The following is a 17,128-nucleotide window of genomic DNA, read 5'->3' on the forward strand; positions in this document are numbered from 1 at the left end:
ATTTATCTGTCCTGCTTCTGTCCTCTCTGTCCTTCTGTTACTCACTTTGCTTGTCTATTTTCCTGGTAGATATAGTGCACAGAGATCTAAAGCTGGAAAACATAATGGTTAAAAGCAGCTTCATGGATGATAACAATGAGATGAACTTAAACATAAAGGTAAGAGCCTAGAAATACTACTCAATATTTGCCTGAAAACAACCAGCAGCAAAGTAGCTACAGACATCTTAGACACGTTTTGGTGACTTTTGAGTCTAAGCCATTTGTGCTAAGAAGTAAAAATTTACAAAAGACGTTCTAAAGATAAAAATAATTTTACAAGCTAAGTGATGCTACTGAATGTGTTTTTCAAAGTGCATATTCTTTTGGATAGTTCTAAATCATTAGTTAATAGCAAGCAAACAGATGCTCTAAATTCTAATTAATTTCAAAATTATGTCTGATAATTTGATGTAAATGTGTTACAGATTTAGAGAAAAACACACCTTGGCTGTGCTTTTGATACTAAATTAATGCTACAGTCTGTATTTCTCATTGAAATTTTTCCTGGATATTAATATTTATGTCTTAACCACAATTAATGTGCCAAGTGTTTATTCTTGAAGATTTTATTCAAATTAAGTGTTCCTTAATGTCAAATAAATGATAGAATACATTATTTATTACTTAGCACTTTAATAGTGGCTGCCTTCAAAATGTGTGCAAGTGTTAACTTTAGAAGCAAATGTGTCTGTGAGCTGCTGTTGCAGAAGCTAAACCATATGCAGCAGAAACAGACTCAGCAACACTGCTGATACCCTTCAGTGAATGTTCTTCATAGTCCACTATCAAGTCAGGAACTTTAGGCATTTTATTCTTTGTTGGAATGTGGAGGAGTATCTGCAACAGAATATGCTCAGTTAATCTTTGGTAAACAAGAGACTCAGTGCTCTCCAAATAATGGAACTGGATTATGAAGGCTTTAATATGCTTTGTATCTGTAGAGATGCTGTATGGAGAAAGGTAGATATTATGCTTCAAGTGGGATATTTATGGAAACTCCTGGAGTAATTTAATTGATTCAAGGCATGTTGATGTACACTTGTATTCCCAGCACAGGAGAGGCTGAAACAGAAGGATTGCCATGAGTTTAAGGCAAGCCAGGCTACATAATGCATTTTAGGTTGGCCTGGGGTGCAGAGTGAGACCCTGTCTTAAAGAAAAAAAAAAAGATGGGTTTGATAATGTCACATATTAATTAAGAACATTTCCTTATACTTTATAAGGTACTGCCAATTTTGCATTTAGTGTGAGTAAAGAACCTATGCTTTGCTTGTATGATCCATAAATTTGCCTTTGTTTCTGCTTTGGGTCCAAGGACATTCCATTTTGAGAGACAACCAAGGGTACATGCCAAATATTTAGTAACTCGAGGTGTAATTACCAAGCTTTAGAATGGAGCAGGAGACTAAAGCTGCGGCAAAAGGCCTTCAGGCCATCTGTGACCAGGCCATGGTGGAGTGGGCCTTTTTCTCCTTGTTAATTTGCTTCATTTTAAATAGTGTAGCAATTGTTTTAATTAGCATACTTCATACTCACAAAGGAAATAATAGTAATGAAAAACAAGTCTTTACTAGTTATACATGTTAAAAAAGAGTCTTAGTAAGTGTTGATAAGGATAACTATTTTTTTGTGTTTTTGCTTTTTGAGATAAAGTTTCTCTGTGTAGCTTTGGGACCTTTCCTGGAACTCACTCTGTAGCCTAGGCTGGCCTTGAACTCACAGAGATCACCTGCCTCTGCCTCCTGAGTGCTGGGATTAAAGGCATGCGCCACCACCGCCCATCTAAGGATAACTATTTTTACTTAAACAGTGCCTTCACTGGACCACAACTCCAGTATCAGAAAAATAGATAACATATTCCAAGGCTAGGCTGTAGTTTGCAGTGAAAGAACTTATAAAAAGTTTACCAAGAAGAATTAACAAAAGGCACGAACAGTCAACATCCTGGATTCTCTCTACAGAGTTTTTCTGCACCGAGAGAGGGTTGGGGGAGAGGGAAAGTCCTCTTTGTTAGTAATCCAAGGAAAAGCCCATCCCCGGGAAGTGAGGATTAAATGCAGTTCCAGTGGGTGGAAGGCACTGGGTGACGGAGCCTGTGTGTCCTGCTCTCAGGTGACTGACTTCGGCTTGGCGGTTAGGAAGCATGGCTCCAGGAGTGAAAGCATGATGCAGACCACGTGTGGCACTCCTATCTATATGGGTAAGTGAGAAGACTGGACAAAGTTAGAACACCTGAAGGTGTGGTAGCCCAAACCTGTAAGCTCAGCATTCAGGAGGCTGAGGCAGGATTGCCATAGGCTACATGTTTAGATAATCACATGCCAATGAGTCCACAGCACTTATTACCCTGTCTGTCTCCACCATCTCCCCTCTCACGCCCCAGTAATTCCCAGTGCTTTCCATCACCAAACTCAACTGTGCTTGAGTCATACAGTGTGTGCGAGTGTGTCTTCTGTTCCGAAGGACGATTTTGCTATTTTATGCTTCTTGTTGTATCAGTGGTTTATCTGTTTTTATTGCTGAGAAGTATACTTCGTTCATTGCTTTTTTTTTTTTTTTTTTTTTGCCTACTTGATGCATAAAGTTTTTAAATTGTTTTATCTTACTTGGGAAAAGGCTACTTTAGATTCTGTTCATATCCTCCCATTGGCAAAAGACATCTGGTCTGTAGTTACATGGGGAAAATATATCCAGGCACCCTGAGTTTTATGCCTGCTTATTAGTTGTCTACACTGATAACAAGTGAGAGAACAAGAGGGAAGACAGATGGTTTGCGGAGCTTTGCTGACTTCCTAAATGGCTCCTTGGCACAGATATTCTGGCTTCTGCCTCCCTGAGGGCTGGGATGACAGTGCAAGTAGAAATGCCCCTGATAATTAGGAGGAGGAGGCCAGGAGTCCTGGTCCCTGCTGAGTGTGCGGTGCAGCAGGAAGGCAGCCCTCACCAAATCTCACCTCGGAATTCGCCTTCATGACAGACCGTTCCATGGAACAACTTGCACTTTGCTGGTTCTGTATTTAAAGTTTTGCATGCAGTTGAAGACTGCAAGCACACACAATAATTGCAAAAAGAGGGATGCTGTCAATTTTCAATTATTTGGAGACAGATTATTCAATTTGTGAAGCGTTATAGCTTAGCCTTTTCTCATTCTCCTGTGTATCTTTTGGCTTCTTTTGGTTGTTTTTCCATTCTTTTAGAGAGTGGGGAAAACAAAATTCCATTTGTTTTTAGTAGTTGTTATGAAAGAGTATGTGTGCTCAAGTGTGTGCACTCACTCAAGTGTGTGAGGGCATACATGCAAATGGACAGTGTGTTAGTGGAGGAGACTGGGAGCGCTTTCTCAGTAAGCACACAACTTTCCCATAGGAAAGAAAGACTCCAGAGTGTGCAACTGCAGTCAAGTCTCCATGTTTTCCACCTTCATTACAGAGGGCATTAGACCTGCAGGACTGGCTCGTAGGATTCTGAACACAATTTATTATTATGCAAAAACACTTAGTAAATTTCAATGTTCTTTTGAAATCTATACATGTATCTTATTTTTTGTATTTGTGACTGTGTTTTCTTTTTCTTTAAAGAAAGATATCCATTTGTAAAAGTAAAGTAGATCTATTCCTCAGTATCATATTGGCTTTTAAAAAAGCCAGCCACTATAAAGCAAAACCCTAAAACCTCATCTTTAAAGCGTGTGCCAGCTTAAGGTTAAAGGCACAGTGCTGCTTTGAGAGGCTGTTTGAAGGGACCCTGTTGTGACAGAGAGCACCGAATTGAGTCACACATACTTGGAACCTCATCCTGCACTGGGACTCATTGATGTTTTGACCCAGTCTGATGTGAGCATGCTTTCTATCTCAGTTTTCTTACCTAGAAAATGTGGGAAATAATATATATTCTGTCATAATAGTCTATGATATTATAATTATTATTATCATTATTCTACTGAAGTGATTCATAACCACAATATTAGCTTTTCTGTGAATTCAGATTTGTAAATATTGGCCTTGATTTAAATAATATTTACTTAAGTTGTGTGTTTCCTTCTATTTGGGGGAAAGTCTAAGATATTTTCGTCTTCTAACTACACAACCTTTGTAAAATCACTTAATCATTTCACAGGAATAAAGAGCTGCACATTTAGCCACACAGTTTATGCCATTGTCCCATTAGGAGCTAATTGATAGGAGGGAGGATTTGGTGACATCAGTTGGAAGGCCTGTACATTATTCATTCAGCATCTGCTGTTGGCTCCTTTTTTCCCCTCTGGAGGAATAAATTACAACACATCAGCACGTATTTCATGCTTTGTGTTTAAGCAATTAAAAGTCATTTATTGTATTATTAATATTATTTTATTTCTGCTTACTTGGCAGCCCCAGAGGTTATCAATGCCCATGAGTACAGCCAGCAGTGCGACATTTGGAGCATAGGTGTCATAATGTACCTTTTGTAAGTAGCCGATGGAATGTCCTGGGTAAACAAAAGGGAAGTCTCTGATGTAGATTGACATAGATTTTAAATTAAAACTAAACAATGTATTTTTAAAGGTGTCATTTAAAATCCAAATCAGGATGCTGCCCTGAGTGCTTTCTCACTAGTTTTCAGGATCACCTCCTAAGTATTTATTCAATGCTATACATTCACAACGTTCAGTTTTGCTTTGCACTGATCTACAAATGCAAGAGTGTCCCACATAATCCAAGCTAAGTGGAAATCTGTCCTTCCTGATCCCCTGCTGCAGCTTAGAGCTTCACCTGTAACCCATCAGGAATAGGGAAGTAGGGCCACCTAGCCTTAGAGCTGCCCACATGTACAGGCACGGTTAGGTCAAGGTTGCTTCAGGATTTAGAGAGTGTTTTGTATTTCCCAGTTCCCTGGGCACTGTGAAAGCCTCAGGAATTCTTGCTCTTCCTTCCCTCTTGCTCTCATGATTCAATCCAATCCTAAATCCTGGAACATTTACCTGTGAAGTGTTCTCACCTATTCCTGGTGAGAACCTAGTCTTCTCTCTTTGGCCTTGTCATTTCAGGATCTTTCTGGCTGTCTTCTTGCTTCTGTTCATCCTCCACTTCATCTGCTATTTACACTGCTCATATATTTGTCTGCATCATACTCCTTCTGGACTAAAGCCCTCTAGATCCATCTGACACAGTGTGACTTAGCAGACCATTCACAACCTCACTCTAGCTCTCTTTTCCAGACTTGGGCTGCCTATGTATTTTCATGTACCTGCCTTTCTCTGTGATGACTCTAGGCTACTCTTTATTACTCACATTCTGCATTGCATGTTGTGTGTATGATTTATGTGTGCATGCGCAAATGTGTGTGCCATGAGTGCTTACTTTTTTTTTCTCTGTGAACTTTTCTCATAGGTTGGCCAAATACTAAAGCTTTCTGTTTTCCTAACTCTTATCTTACCACAGAAAATATATATTTATTATGTATAAACTTTTTCTTCATTTAACAAGATTTAAGGCATCATTTTAAAAAAAATCATACAAAATATAACACTCAAATAAAAACAATATGGCTGGGATGTTAGTTGGTAAAATGCCTGCCCAGCACACAAGAGTTGCTGGTTTGATACCCAGCACTGCATATACCACTGCATATGCCTACAGCTTTAGCACTAGGGAAATGGAGGCAGGGGATCAGATCTTAAAGGTCACCCTTGGCTACATAATCTGCTCCAGGCCACATGAGACTGTCTCAATATGACAATAACAGTACTAATATAGAAATATTTAAGCAGTAAGTTTTGTTTGTACATGTGTACCTTTGATAGCACTCACTGTGATGTATGAACAATAACACTTTTTTTTTCTTTTGGTTTTTTGAGACAGGGTTTTTTTTTTTGTGTAACAGCCCTGGCTGTCCTGGAACTCACTTTGTAGACCAGGCTGGCCTTGAACTCACGGAGATCCACCTGCCTCTGCCTCCCAAGTGCTGGGACTAAAGGTGTGCACCTCAACCTCCCAGTGAATAATAATACTTTTAAAAACCAAATTACATGGTAATATTACAATATTCTATTTATCATATCTATTTTCTTTGTTTTAAGTTCTGTGAAAGACAGTTCAAATTATTCATCTTTGCATCCCTGGCATCTGATACAACAGTCAGCCCATATTCAGTACTCAATTCACTTGTTAAATTGAATTAAGTGAATTTTTAAGAGGTGTTCTGAAAAGTTAGTGACCATTGTTGTGTCTTTGGGTGACTCTGAATACTTTAATGTCAATGGAACATTAGTTTTATGGTCATGTTGGAGATTTTGCTGTGCACTACCTCTTCCGTATCGTGTCTAAATACTAACATCACTGTAGTTCCATCTTCACAGTTGTGTGAAATGGGATACACAGGCAGCAGAAGCCAGATGATGTGACTGCGGCTGTAACTGGGTTGGTCCACATGCGTCATTGCTTAGACAGCGTAAAGTATGAATGGATTCATAAAGCTTTGTGCCGATTAGAATCATGGGGCAGAAATCCTGAGCTTAGTCTTTAATTAACATGTAACTATTTAAATAAATCTTTTATACTCTTAAGACTGTCTTCAAAAGTCCATATTAATCTGCATAATGAATCATCTACACAACCCATATGGTGTTTGCTACTCTTTGAATTTTGCTGTTAAGGAAAGCAAGTGTATTACATACCTTTCATTTTTTTCCTTTTTCTTAAGTATCTAATTTGAATGTTTCTGCTCCAGAGTGTGGTTGCACATCATTGTAATGGCATCTTCCTTTCTTCACAGAAGATTCTCACTTAGCTCACCAGTGCCTACCCATTAATCTGTTTGAGCCTTGTGCCACTAGAAATAATTCTCTTCACCCTGAGCACAGTACCTTCTCCATGAGGGCTACTTCCTTGTTTATCAGTTAACTCAGATTCCTTTCTACTTAATTGAACAATGATAACATACTTTCTGAAGGTGAAATTAACATAAATAAATGCTCTCTATGGTTCCTATCCTCGGCTGTCCTGATTCCTATGAACGCAGCGGAAAACAACAGGAAGCTTTAAGAGGCATTTTTCACGTCTTGGATTCCTTTTTCTGGACGTGCTAGGAAATTGCTGTCATAAAGTTCCATATGCTGCTGATTGACCAACCATTAGATACATTTTGCGTAAATAAAATTGCAAAGGACAGAAAAAAGTGGAAAATTTAAAATGTAGCCCTTAAGCTATAGTCGCTTGCAGAGGCTGCTAAGAGATTGGGGGCCGTGCATATCACTGCTTGATAACAGGCTCAATGAGCTGGGCCTTAGCTGGCCTGGACTTGTTATAATAGATAGTAAGTGTCCATACAGCCATTTTTCTGGTTATTTCCTTTCTGTGTTCTATGGCTTTTAAAATTCCATTTTAAAACTAAGCAATAGTAAACCAAGGAAGAAGAAAGAAGTGTCAGAATGAGCTTGAGAAATAAAAAGTATTAAAGTAAGAATTTGTAGGACAGCTTGACAAATCCTGATCCCCTAACAAGAAGCTCTTGCAGGAGAAGCTCTCTGCTCCAGACTGTGTCCTTGACTGCTGGTTCCTTCATTTTCATTGTCATTGTCATAAAATACCAAATTTTAGCTTGGTCAGAAAATGTTCACAATTGGATTTTTAAAATAAAACGTAGAAAATATTACTGAAGAAAGTCAGTAAAAATATAAAATGTGAAAGACTTAGGCTTTATTATACTGAGAACAGACTGCACCTTGGCAAGTATAATGGAATAATGCCATTTTGTTTTTAGTAAAGATGGAAGGTCTATGCCTGAGAGTTGAGGAATTGATATGCCAAGCTGACTTTGCAGTGTCACCTTCTGCCTGGGTCTCCCTAGACATACCTGCTGGTTGTCTTTAGATGTTGGGGTTGTTGTTGATGACTATGTTAACATTTACTGAGAATGTACCTGAGGCACCGAACTCAACTCCGAAGTATACTGTTATAGTTCTGGCCTGGATCAGCTAATGACTCAGCTTGGTTGGCTTGCCCCAAGCTCTGATAAAAAGAAGCCAACACAATAGTCCTTGTGTTATAGATGCAGGAAGGACCATGCTTGCTTTACCCGTGGTACTTGGGCAGTACTGCTGTTGGCTTTGTGTTTACCCAGTGTCTGCCCTTTCTCACTGATGATTTTCCTCCTGACCTTCCTTTGAGTACTGTTGTGGAAGATACAATTGTGCCTGTTTTAAACCCTTTCGGCTTTGGCTCAGAACCTACAGAAATTCCCAGGGTTATTCTTTGGTTTTATTTTATTTTATTGTTACCATTACTAACAGTTGATATATTATTTACCACAGACAAAACTCTTGCCTGGACATTAAACTCTTATGAGTGTTGACAGTCTTTGATAACCCTTTATGAGCTCCCATAATCCAGTGTACAATATGGATTTTAAGTGGCGACCTCCCTTTGCTCATGCCACTGTCTCTCTGCACTCAACCCTTGCACACCTTCCTGCACTGTAACCCTTAATCCTAGTGTCTCCCCCCGCAGAAGCCTGGGGCATTTGCAGGTCTGAGTGCACTGACCTATGCACTGAGATGAGACCAGCACTGAGCTGGACGGCCGTATGGCTTCCACTCTCTAGCCAGAGAGGCACCTTCTCTTCTTCCGTCCATTACTTACCTGCAAAGCATCCCTGCTTCCAAGTCCCGCAGAAAGTTAATCTTTAGTGATCTTTTGTTGAAAACATTTGAACAAATGACTGCCTTTGTTTAGACTGTGTGGAGAGCCACCCTTTTTGGCAAGCTCGGAAGAAAAGCTCTTTGAATTAATAAAAAAGGGAGAGCTACGATTTGAACATCCAATCTGGGATTCCATAAGTGATTCTGGTGAGTATGGATTTGTTGTTATTTACTAAAGCAAACAACTAATATAAGGAAATTGGCCACTAATAAAACCTTTGTAAATCTCTGGTTAATCATACAATCTACTTTAGAATTAAGTGATATTTGCTTGTGGAAATAGTGATACCTTCACTGTGATTGTTCATGGTCCATGCTTCCAGAAACAAAAGAAAACAAAAAAATACCAATTAAAAAATTAAAGTGGAAACTTGCTGTTGTGTGCTCAGCTTTCACTAGAAATCATTAATCTGGGTAACCCAGCAACAGAAGTTATTCAACTTCTAATTTTTTTTAGGCTTATGTATTGATGATCCTTGGCGTCCTTTGTGTTATGCAACCATAGCCTAAATAAATGGGAAATGAGTAATTTTTGTTTTGATTTGTTTTTGTTAGTGGTTTTGGGGGGGGTGTAGAGTCTCTGAGTTGTCTCAATTTTTTAGCTGTCTCAAATGTGTGTACTCGAACAACCTCCTGTCACAGCCTCTCAAGTAGCTGGGGCTACCAGCCTGTGCCACCATGTGCAGCTGATGTGTGCCATTAACTGAGGTTATGAGAAATAAGATTTCAAAGTTTTCTCCCCTTTATTTGCAGCAAAAAATGTTTTGAAACAACTTATGAAAGTAGATCCTGCTCACAGAATCACAGCTAAGGAACTTCTAGATAACCAATGGTTGACAGTAAGTTATGATACTCTTTTTTAAAAAACTTTTTTTCTGACATCACTCATTTTACATGGTCTTGTAGTCTTGAAATAGTCAATTAGTTCCATCTTCTGACAAGTTAAAAAGGAGTAGGGAGTCTTGACACATTTCTGAAATGGGCAGTTCCAAATGGTTATGACTGTCACCACAGTTGCTTGTATGCATTTATAGACATTCAAATGATCTTTGTTCTTGTCACAGAGGCTTCATGGCCAGGAGAAGAGAAATGAGAAATGTCTTATGAAACCGATGCAGAGTGAGGCAGTCCGGACAGGTTCCAGATGTAAAGCTCTAGAACCAGTTATAGCTCGCTCAGCTCTTTGAGTCCAGAGAGTCTTGGGGGGGCCTTGGAAAACATGTTTCCAAATGCTTTGTTACCTAGGCTGTAATATTTAGTCTGTTTATTTGCATGTTGCTGTCCACCATTAGACTTCAGACCTTGGTGCAGACACTTTGGCCTCTGCATTCCTACGCTAGAACAGGACCCAGTCACAGCTGGAACTTTGGCAATCTTTAGCTGGAAATACTGCTATCTAGTTAAGTGTGTGTTTATTCCCCAGTTTTCTGTGTTAGTCACCATTGACATCTAATGAGATGTGAAGGAAGCGTGTGGTCTTCTCCTAAATGGAGTAGGCATGGTGTTCTTCATGCCTTTCCTCTTTCCTGGTGACTTGGAATGCGATGGCTAGTGATTGAGTAGCCATGCTGGACAACAAAGCAGAACTACAAACTGGGGTTGATAAATAACAATAAAATACAGGGCACCAGGGCTTACAGTTCACAAAGTCACCACACCAATTCATTCCAGAAATTTTTTGTTTTACAAGAAAATAAATTTCTTCTATCTTTAGGGCACTTTGGAATATGCAAGCAAGCCTAATCCTAGTTATTACAATTTTCAGTAAACAGTGAATTACTGAATAATGAATGATTTCTTATGAGTGCACAATTCACTGTCATTAGGTCCATAGAGGTCATAAGAAAAGTCCAAGACTTGATATTAGAAGTTACTAGCATTATATGAGCTCATTATTGACATTATTCACTGAAATTTAAATATATATTTAGCTAGACACTGTTTTAGATACCAAGGACCCAAATACAATTATATTTGAAATGAAAATTATTTGTGTAGTTATATTCTTTTTTTTTTTTTTTTTTTTTTTTTTTTGGTTTTTCGAGACAGGGTTTCTCTGTGTAGCTTTGCGCCTCTCCTGGAACTCACTTGGTAGCCCAGGCTGGCCTCGAACTCACAGAGATCCGCCTGGCTCTGCCTCCCGAGTGCTGGGATTAAAGGCGTGCGCCACCACCGCCCGGCGAGGTATCATTTCTGAGAGCTGGTGGCAGTTTAGATATGATAGTAACAACAGAAACAAAGGAAAACATATGTGAGATACAGGATTTAGAAGTGTGAATGAAAGGGCTGTGGATATAGCTCAGCAGTAGGTTACTTGTATAGCATGCCAAAGCCCCGGGGTTGTTTGATCTTGAGCACTGGAGAAAAAGAAAAGAGAGAGACGGCAGAGGGGTGAGGAAATGGGAACCACAGAATTTGATGATGAATTGCATGAATAATAAAGACTTGGGAGAAATACTGAATGAAATCTAGATTTTGCATCAACTGGTTGAACAGTGGTTCCATTTATTGACATGCAGACAGCTATGGAAAAATAGATTCTCCCTATAGGACATAGGTGGTGAGTCAAAAGCTCTGAATTAGGTGTAAGTTTAAAATGCCATGTGATAGGAAAGTAGATGTGTCAAATAGGTAAGTAGATATAGGTCTGAAACTGGAATTATAAACTGGAGAGTCATGAGTACATAGATGCCATGTAAAACCACCAGGCTTAAAAGATAAATTAAGAATCATGGAAAGACAGAAGAGGCCTCACAACATGCTTTTAACACTACAACATCTAGAAGAGGCCCAGATAAGTTTAGATGCCATAAATATATTGTGGTATCAGTTTTTAAAATCCCTAATTTTCTTTTTACAATTTTGAACCATTTCTTTGAATAACAATTCTTTTTCTTTAAGGCTAAAACATAGCTTTCTCTCAGGAATGTAGTATATCTGCCCTCTTCTGTAACTATTTTGATCTCTTCTGGGATTCTATGCTGTAATTATTTCTGGCCTAGCAGCAAGATCACTGTAAAAAGTATGGAGTAGATCTGTAGTAGAGGAAAATAAAAAGTTGTAAAACAGATGGCGTGCTTTAGAAATTTGTCTTTTCAGCATCACACAACATTCGGGTTTGGCCATTTAATTATTTGTTTTCTAATTAGTACAGCTTTATTTCTGGCTTTGGTCATTTTTCCAGAAGTCTCCATTTTCAAGTCTCTAACATTTGTCTCTCTGAAGTCTTTGCCAAATGGATAGAAAGTGACAGATATTGTGTGCTATATTGGACTCTCCTAAGTTCAGTGCATGAAATTTAGAATGCTGGCATTTGACAAGCTTCTGAAAGGCATGACTCGTCTCTCTCCAACACTTGAAGTCTCCCTTCCTGTAATTCCTGTACTCTGTTTGAAATAGTCTAAAGCGAGCAAGATGACTCCCTCAGAGCCTCGCCGCTTCATATCAGAGCCTGCTTTTCTCAATACCTAATGCTTGGTAACATTTTCTTTTCAAAGAGCTTTATTGGACAAAAATGTCTCTAGTTTAACCTATGTATTGTGCATTTTGAAGCATAGTATATATCTTAAAAGTATTCCAAGAAAAAGATTTTTTTATCTATACATTTAAGTGAACAGAATTTCAAATAAACACTAAGTACTTCCATGACTTCAAAAACTGAATGGCAGATGTGAAGAAAAGCAGCAGGGCAGGTTTGAAGAAAACGCACCGCTATTTTTTGCCCGCAGCTCCCCCTTCCTCTTTCCTATCACCATCAGGTCAGGAGAGGGGCACCTCTTACTAGACCTCGTGGGTGACCTCTCACTTTCTTCAAGTCCCTAGGTCACAGGCTAACACTAAGAATTTACATTTTTTAAACACATCTCTGAGGAATTTCTTCTGACCTCTTATATTTTGAGACCACTGGCATAAAGAGAATGTATATTAGGAAAATTATTTTTCTTCTGTGGCTTATAAAATGATAGCTTCTAGTTCTGGGCTTTACTAGAATTTTTCATACATGGGTAAATCGTTCAACATGTTTTTAAGTACATGCCCTTACATCACAGACCGACTAGCAGCCCCTCCCTCCCCTAGAAACCCGGCCCAGTCCCGCTGTGGCTCTCTCTCTGTCTCTGGAATGCAGAGTTGGTAAGCAAGGATACTGGGCTATGGCCTTGCAGTCTCCCCCTCCTGCAGCTACAGGATAAGTCTGTGGTCCTACGTAGTCCTGCCCCTGTGCCCTTGACTTATAGGCTAGCCTAGATCATAAAGCTTGTCCACACTGCTACCCCCTGAAAATAGAGGAATCAGAAACTTCCTTTGTTCTTTGGAACTGAAGGATATGTCTGTCCCTTCAGGCCCTTGTCACACTACACATGGTGGTGTTTCTCCTAATACATCTCCTCTTGAAAAGAAGACTGTTTTCAAGGCCTCATTGTGCTGCCTCTGGTCCTGACGCTCTGCCTCTTCTAATGTTCTCCCACTGGACCATGTCTGTCAATGGTTGTGAAGCCCTTTCCTACAAAAGTTCACCCTCATGGGTCATTATGTGTCAGCCCCTTACTACAAACTTTCTTTTCTTTCTTCGCCACTTAGCACTCACCACATGTCAGGCTCTGCTAGACAATGAAAATGTAGTATACATAAAAGGCATGGTTTCTGACATGAGGAACGTACAACCTAGTAAAGAAAGCAAGTTGTTCATAACTTGCAATGCAAGGAAGAAGGCACAGGGAATTTTAAGTGGTCAGAAGTAGAGGGATAGGTGTTATGGAGCCAGGAAATTCAATCTGAAGGGCAGATAAGATGCTGAAGGAAATGGATGGGAAAGGAAACCAGGGAAGTAAAGAGAGCTGTGAAGGGATTTAATCCCAGATCAAAGAGTTTTACCTTCACTCTGTAGTGAAGAGCAATTGTGTGTGAGGCTGACTTGCTAAGGTGGCTTATTTTAAATGAGTCAACATCCATTTAAATATTGACCCCGATCTTAACAAGCATCATTTGACCTTACATTTTCAGGAACTGTCAGGATGCAAAGATCAACAACACAATCTCTCCTATAAGCCGTTGCCCATGAGTTGAAGCACTTTGCTCTGAGGCCACACTCTGCAGAGGCACTGGTGACCACGGTTCAGGGCCAGTTCCCAGATAGTCTCTCCCATTGTGCAAAAGGGCCCTTGTTCATTAATTTACAAATTGTTATTCAAGTTTTAGCCATTAGCTTTTGACTGTTAGCCTTGATAGACACACCCATAAGAGGATGGAAATGTTATGGCACCTAACTAATTGTGGGCTATTTTTTTCCTCCTATATATTTTCATCCTAAACATTTTAGATTCCTTCTGCCATTCTACTACACAGTTTCTCTTGAATTCTAAATTATCTTGTCCATACATATGCATGCATATATGAATATGTTGTTGCATCCCTAATTAATGAAACTTTCAATAAAATTATGTTAGGAAGAGGCACATGAACTAGGACACAAGATTTAGTCAGTATTCAGTTATTGATACATACTGAAAAATGAAACAGATATTTATTGAATAACTGCTATATACTGAAGGGGACCTGTAGGCCAGTCTCTGCCTGTGGGTTCTCCACAGTCTAATAAAGGATTTAAAGCAAGACACAGGCAGATTTTGTAAGGAGGAATCGTACATCCTACTGGTCAGCAGTAGTATGCAATGAGAATAACTGGGATAGTATTTTAAGTTCATCAAGGGAAAAATAACTTTAAACCTAAAATTTTATATTCATCCAAATTGACATGAAAAGAAATAGTGAAAGTATTTTTAAATAAGCAAGACCTCAGAGAGTCCAGCACAGAGGCCCACACTTAGCACACTTGATGGAGATGTTAAAAGGAGCTGCATGCACGGGTGTCTTTACACACCTTGTATAAGGGTTATTGATGTCTTAAGCAAAACAAGAAACAATGCCAAAGAACAGAAAATATGCTCATAATAATCCAGAATTCAAAGTTCAGATAATATGAATGTCATCTCAACATTAGGAGCATTGGGGAGGGAGTGAAAACATGGACCCTCGCGAAGCTGAAAAAGAAGATTACATAGATATTGGAGTCTAAAGTACTGAAGGATTAAAAGGAGACACAGGGTGTAACAGTTGAAATAATAAACTCTGATGATAGGAGCATGTCCAAATTTAGAGATAATTATAAACAAATTGATTTAAATCAATTTTAAGATATCGAATTGAATTGTAAAAATTTAGCTACTTATAAGAAACACATTTGTTTTAATCTTTTACTAAATTTGTTCTTTGACTATTCCATACATGTGTGTAGGTAATTCATTCTGATTTCCTGAACTTAAAATTTCAGAGGAAAAAAGCCTAACAGAGTAAACCAAGATAAAATAATTGGAAATGAGTGGGAACGAGCTAAGGATGCAAAGCAGAACAGAGCCTGGCAAGGGCAATCTTTTAAAGGATAAGCAAAATAGAGAAACTATTAAGAAATTTATTTATTTTATTTGTATGAGTGTTTTTCCTGCATGAATATCTGTGTGCTGTGTGTATGCATCCATATGGTGGCTCACATCCCTCTGTAACTCAAGTTCCAGGGGATATAACACCCTCTTCTGGCTTCCTAGGGCATTATATGCATGTGGTACACATACCTACAAGTAGGCAAACAGTTATACATAAAATAAAATAAATAAATCTTTAACGAAAAGTATTTTTCTTACAGATTTGTAGTTCTATGTGTATTCCGACTATGAACCCTTTGTCATCTATATGTAAGCACACACACAGATGCATATATGTGTATATAATTTCCCCCTTGTCTATTATGTATCTCTTCCACTTCTTACTGCCGTCTTTGGTGAATAATTATAATATTGGTAAAAATTCCATGTATTATTTTTTTCTTGTATAGTTAATAGTCTTTGTGTTCTACCCAGTAATTTTCTAGCCCCCGCCCCGAGATCATGAAGACAATCTTCTATATTTCTTCCAGAAGCTTTTCTGGTTTTAGCCTCACATTTAGATCTTTGCTGCATCATGAAGTACTTTCCACAGGTGTTGTAATGTAGGAATCAAGGTTTATAATTACCCATGATAGGATATACAATGGTCTTGGCAATGTCATTTTGAATGAAAAAAAAATCTAAGGCCTGATGCTCATTTTATCAAGTTAAAACAGCTAAAGAAAAATTCTACTTTGAATACACATAGGTATCATTAAAATATAAACAAAATATCAAGGAAATGACAGTCCCCTCAGGAAGACATGATAGAGGAAAATCAAGTAGATGGATGCAATTTAGTATCCATTTTCCACTTGTACAGTAGAAATGCATTACATTATAAATGAGTGAATAAATGAAAGTCAATCTTTGGCTGGATTAATGATAAAAATGCATTTTGAGCAACAAGGATATAAATGCTGTTCCAGTGCACCCAAAGCCCAGTGAGAGGTATTTAGAATCATATAATAAAATAAATCACAAAAATGATTCTGAATGCTTTACCTTCTAAGAATTTAATTAGGTCTTTCTTCATTTTTTGTTGGAAGCAAAGACATAAAGCATCCCACTTCTAAAAGATTTCCCACCAAGCTGTTAGGTTCATTTGCTTCCTGAACACCAACACAGAAACCTTGAACTGTCCTTGGTACTTCAGGGATTAAATATACATATAAAGTATTAGTTTATATATATATAATATACATGTAAAAATATTTATATGTAAATATATAGTTATAATACATTACTTTATATATACCTATATAAAGTGTATAGGTATATATATATATACATATATATATATACATACATATAAAGTAATAATGAAAATGGTGAGAACTATGCCTTCTTTTTCTTGTGAAGTGGAAGAAACTGACTTAAGGGGAAAAGCATGAAGAGGATTATTACAAATCCTTGCTCGAGCAGATCAAGGGTCCTGAAACTGATTCCTCAAGCCATCTCTGCCCACACGTCCCTTGGAAAGCCTTCTGTACAGCCAGGTGTGTGCACACCCCAGTCTGAAGAGTGTTGGTTTGAAGTATATTGAGTTTGAAGGCTCAGTTTTACCTCTTAACTAGAAACTCTCAGCTGGCAGTTGGAGATGCACCTCTGTAATACAGTAATTTCCCAGGCTCCTACCTCCTGAAGGCTAGGAGTACCAACACTGGCCTCATCCACTCATTTGCTGCTACACTTGTGAGAAATCAATAGGCTGACTGTTTTCAACAAGAAGCAGCACACTGCTGCTTACCTTAGTGGCCCCTGTTTCCATCCAGGCCATCAGGATGATTGATCATTTAGTGGTTGTGCGGCTCTCTACAGTTTACATATGCTTCTTCCTGCTGCTTACGTTGCTAATTAGTTCTATGGAATCCATGGGATTGTCCATGGTAAATGGTTTAAATAGTGAACAAAACAGGAAAACTAACATTCTA

The 17,128-nt window shown here is 38.5% G+C and overlaps 1 protein-coding gene across 1 annotated transcript in view; it reads left to right on the forward strand.

Moving 5' to 3' along the window:
- The window catches only part of Stk33 (serine/threonine kinase 33), a 174,586-nt gene that overhangs the window by 119,270 nt on the left and 38,188 nt on the right, over nt 1-17,128 (forward strand). Inside the window, exons 7-11 of the mRNA XM_059269110.1 lie at nt 70-158; nt 2,154-2,241; nt 4,412-4,487; nt 8,753-8,865; nt 9,472-9,557. Of these exons, the coding sequence (XP_059125093.1) occupies nt 70-158; nt 2,154-2,241; nt 4,412-4,487; nt 8,753-8,865; nt 9,472-9,557 (452 nt within the window). The remainder of the gene's footprint in view (nt 1-69; nt 159-2,153; nt 2,242-4,411; nt 4,488-8,752; nt 8,866-9,471; nt 9,558-17,128) is intronic.

Source organism: Peromyscus eremicus, chromosome 1 (assembly GCF_949786415.1).
Source record: "Peromyscus eremicus chromosome 1, PerEre_H2_v1, whole genome shotgun sequence".
NCBI lineage: Eukaryota > Metazoa > Chordata > Mammalia > Rodentia > Cricetidae > Peromyscus > Peromyscus eremicus.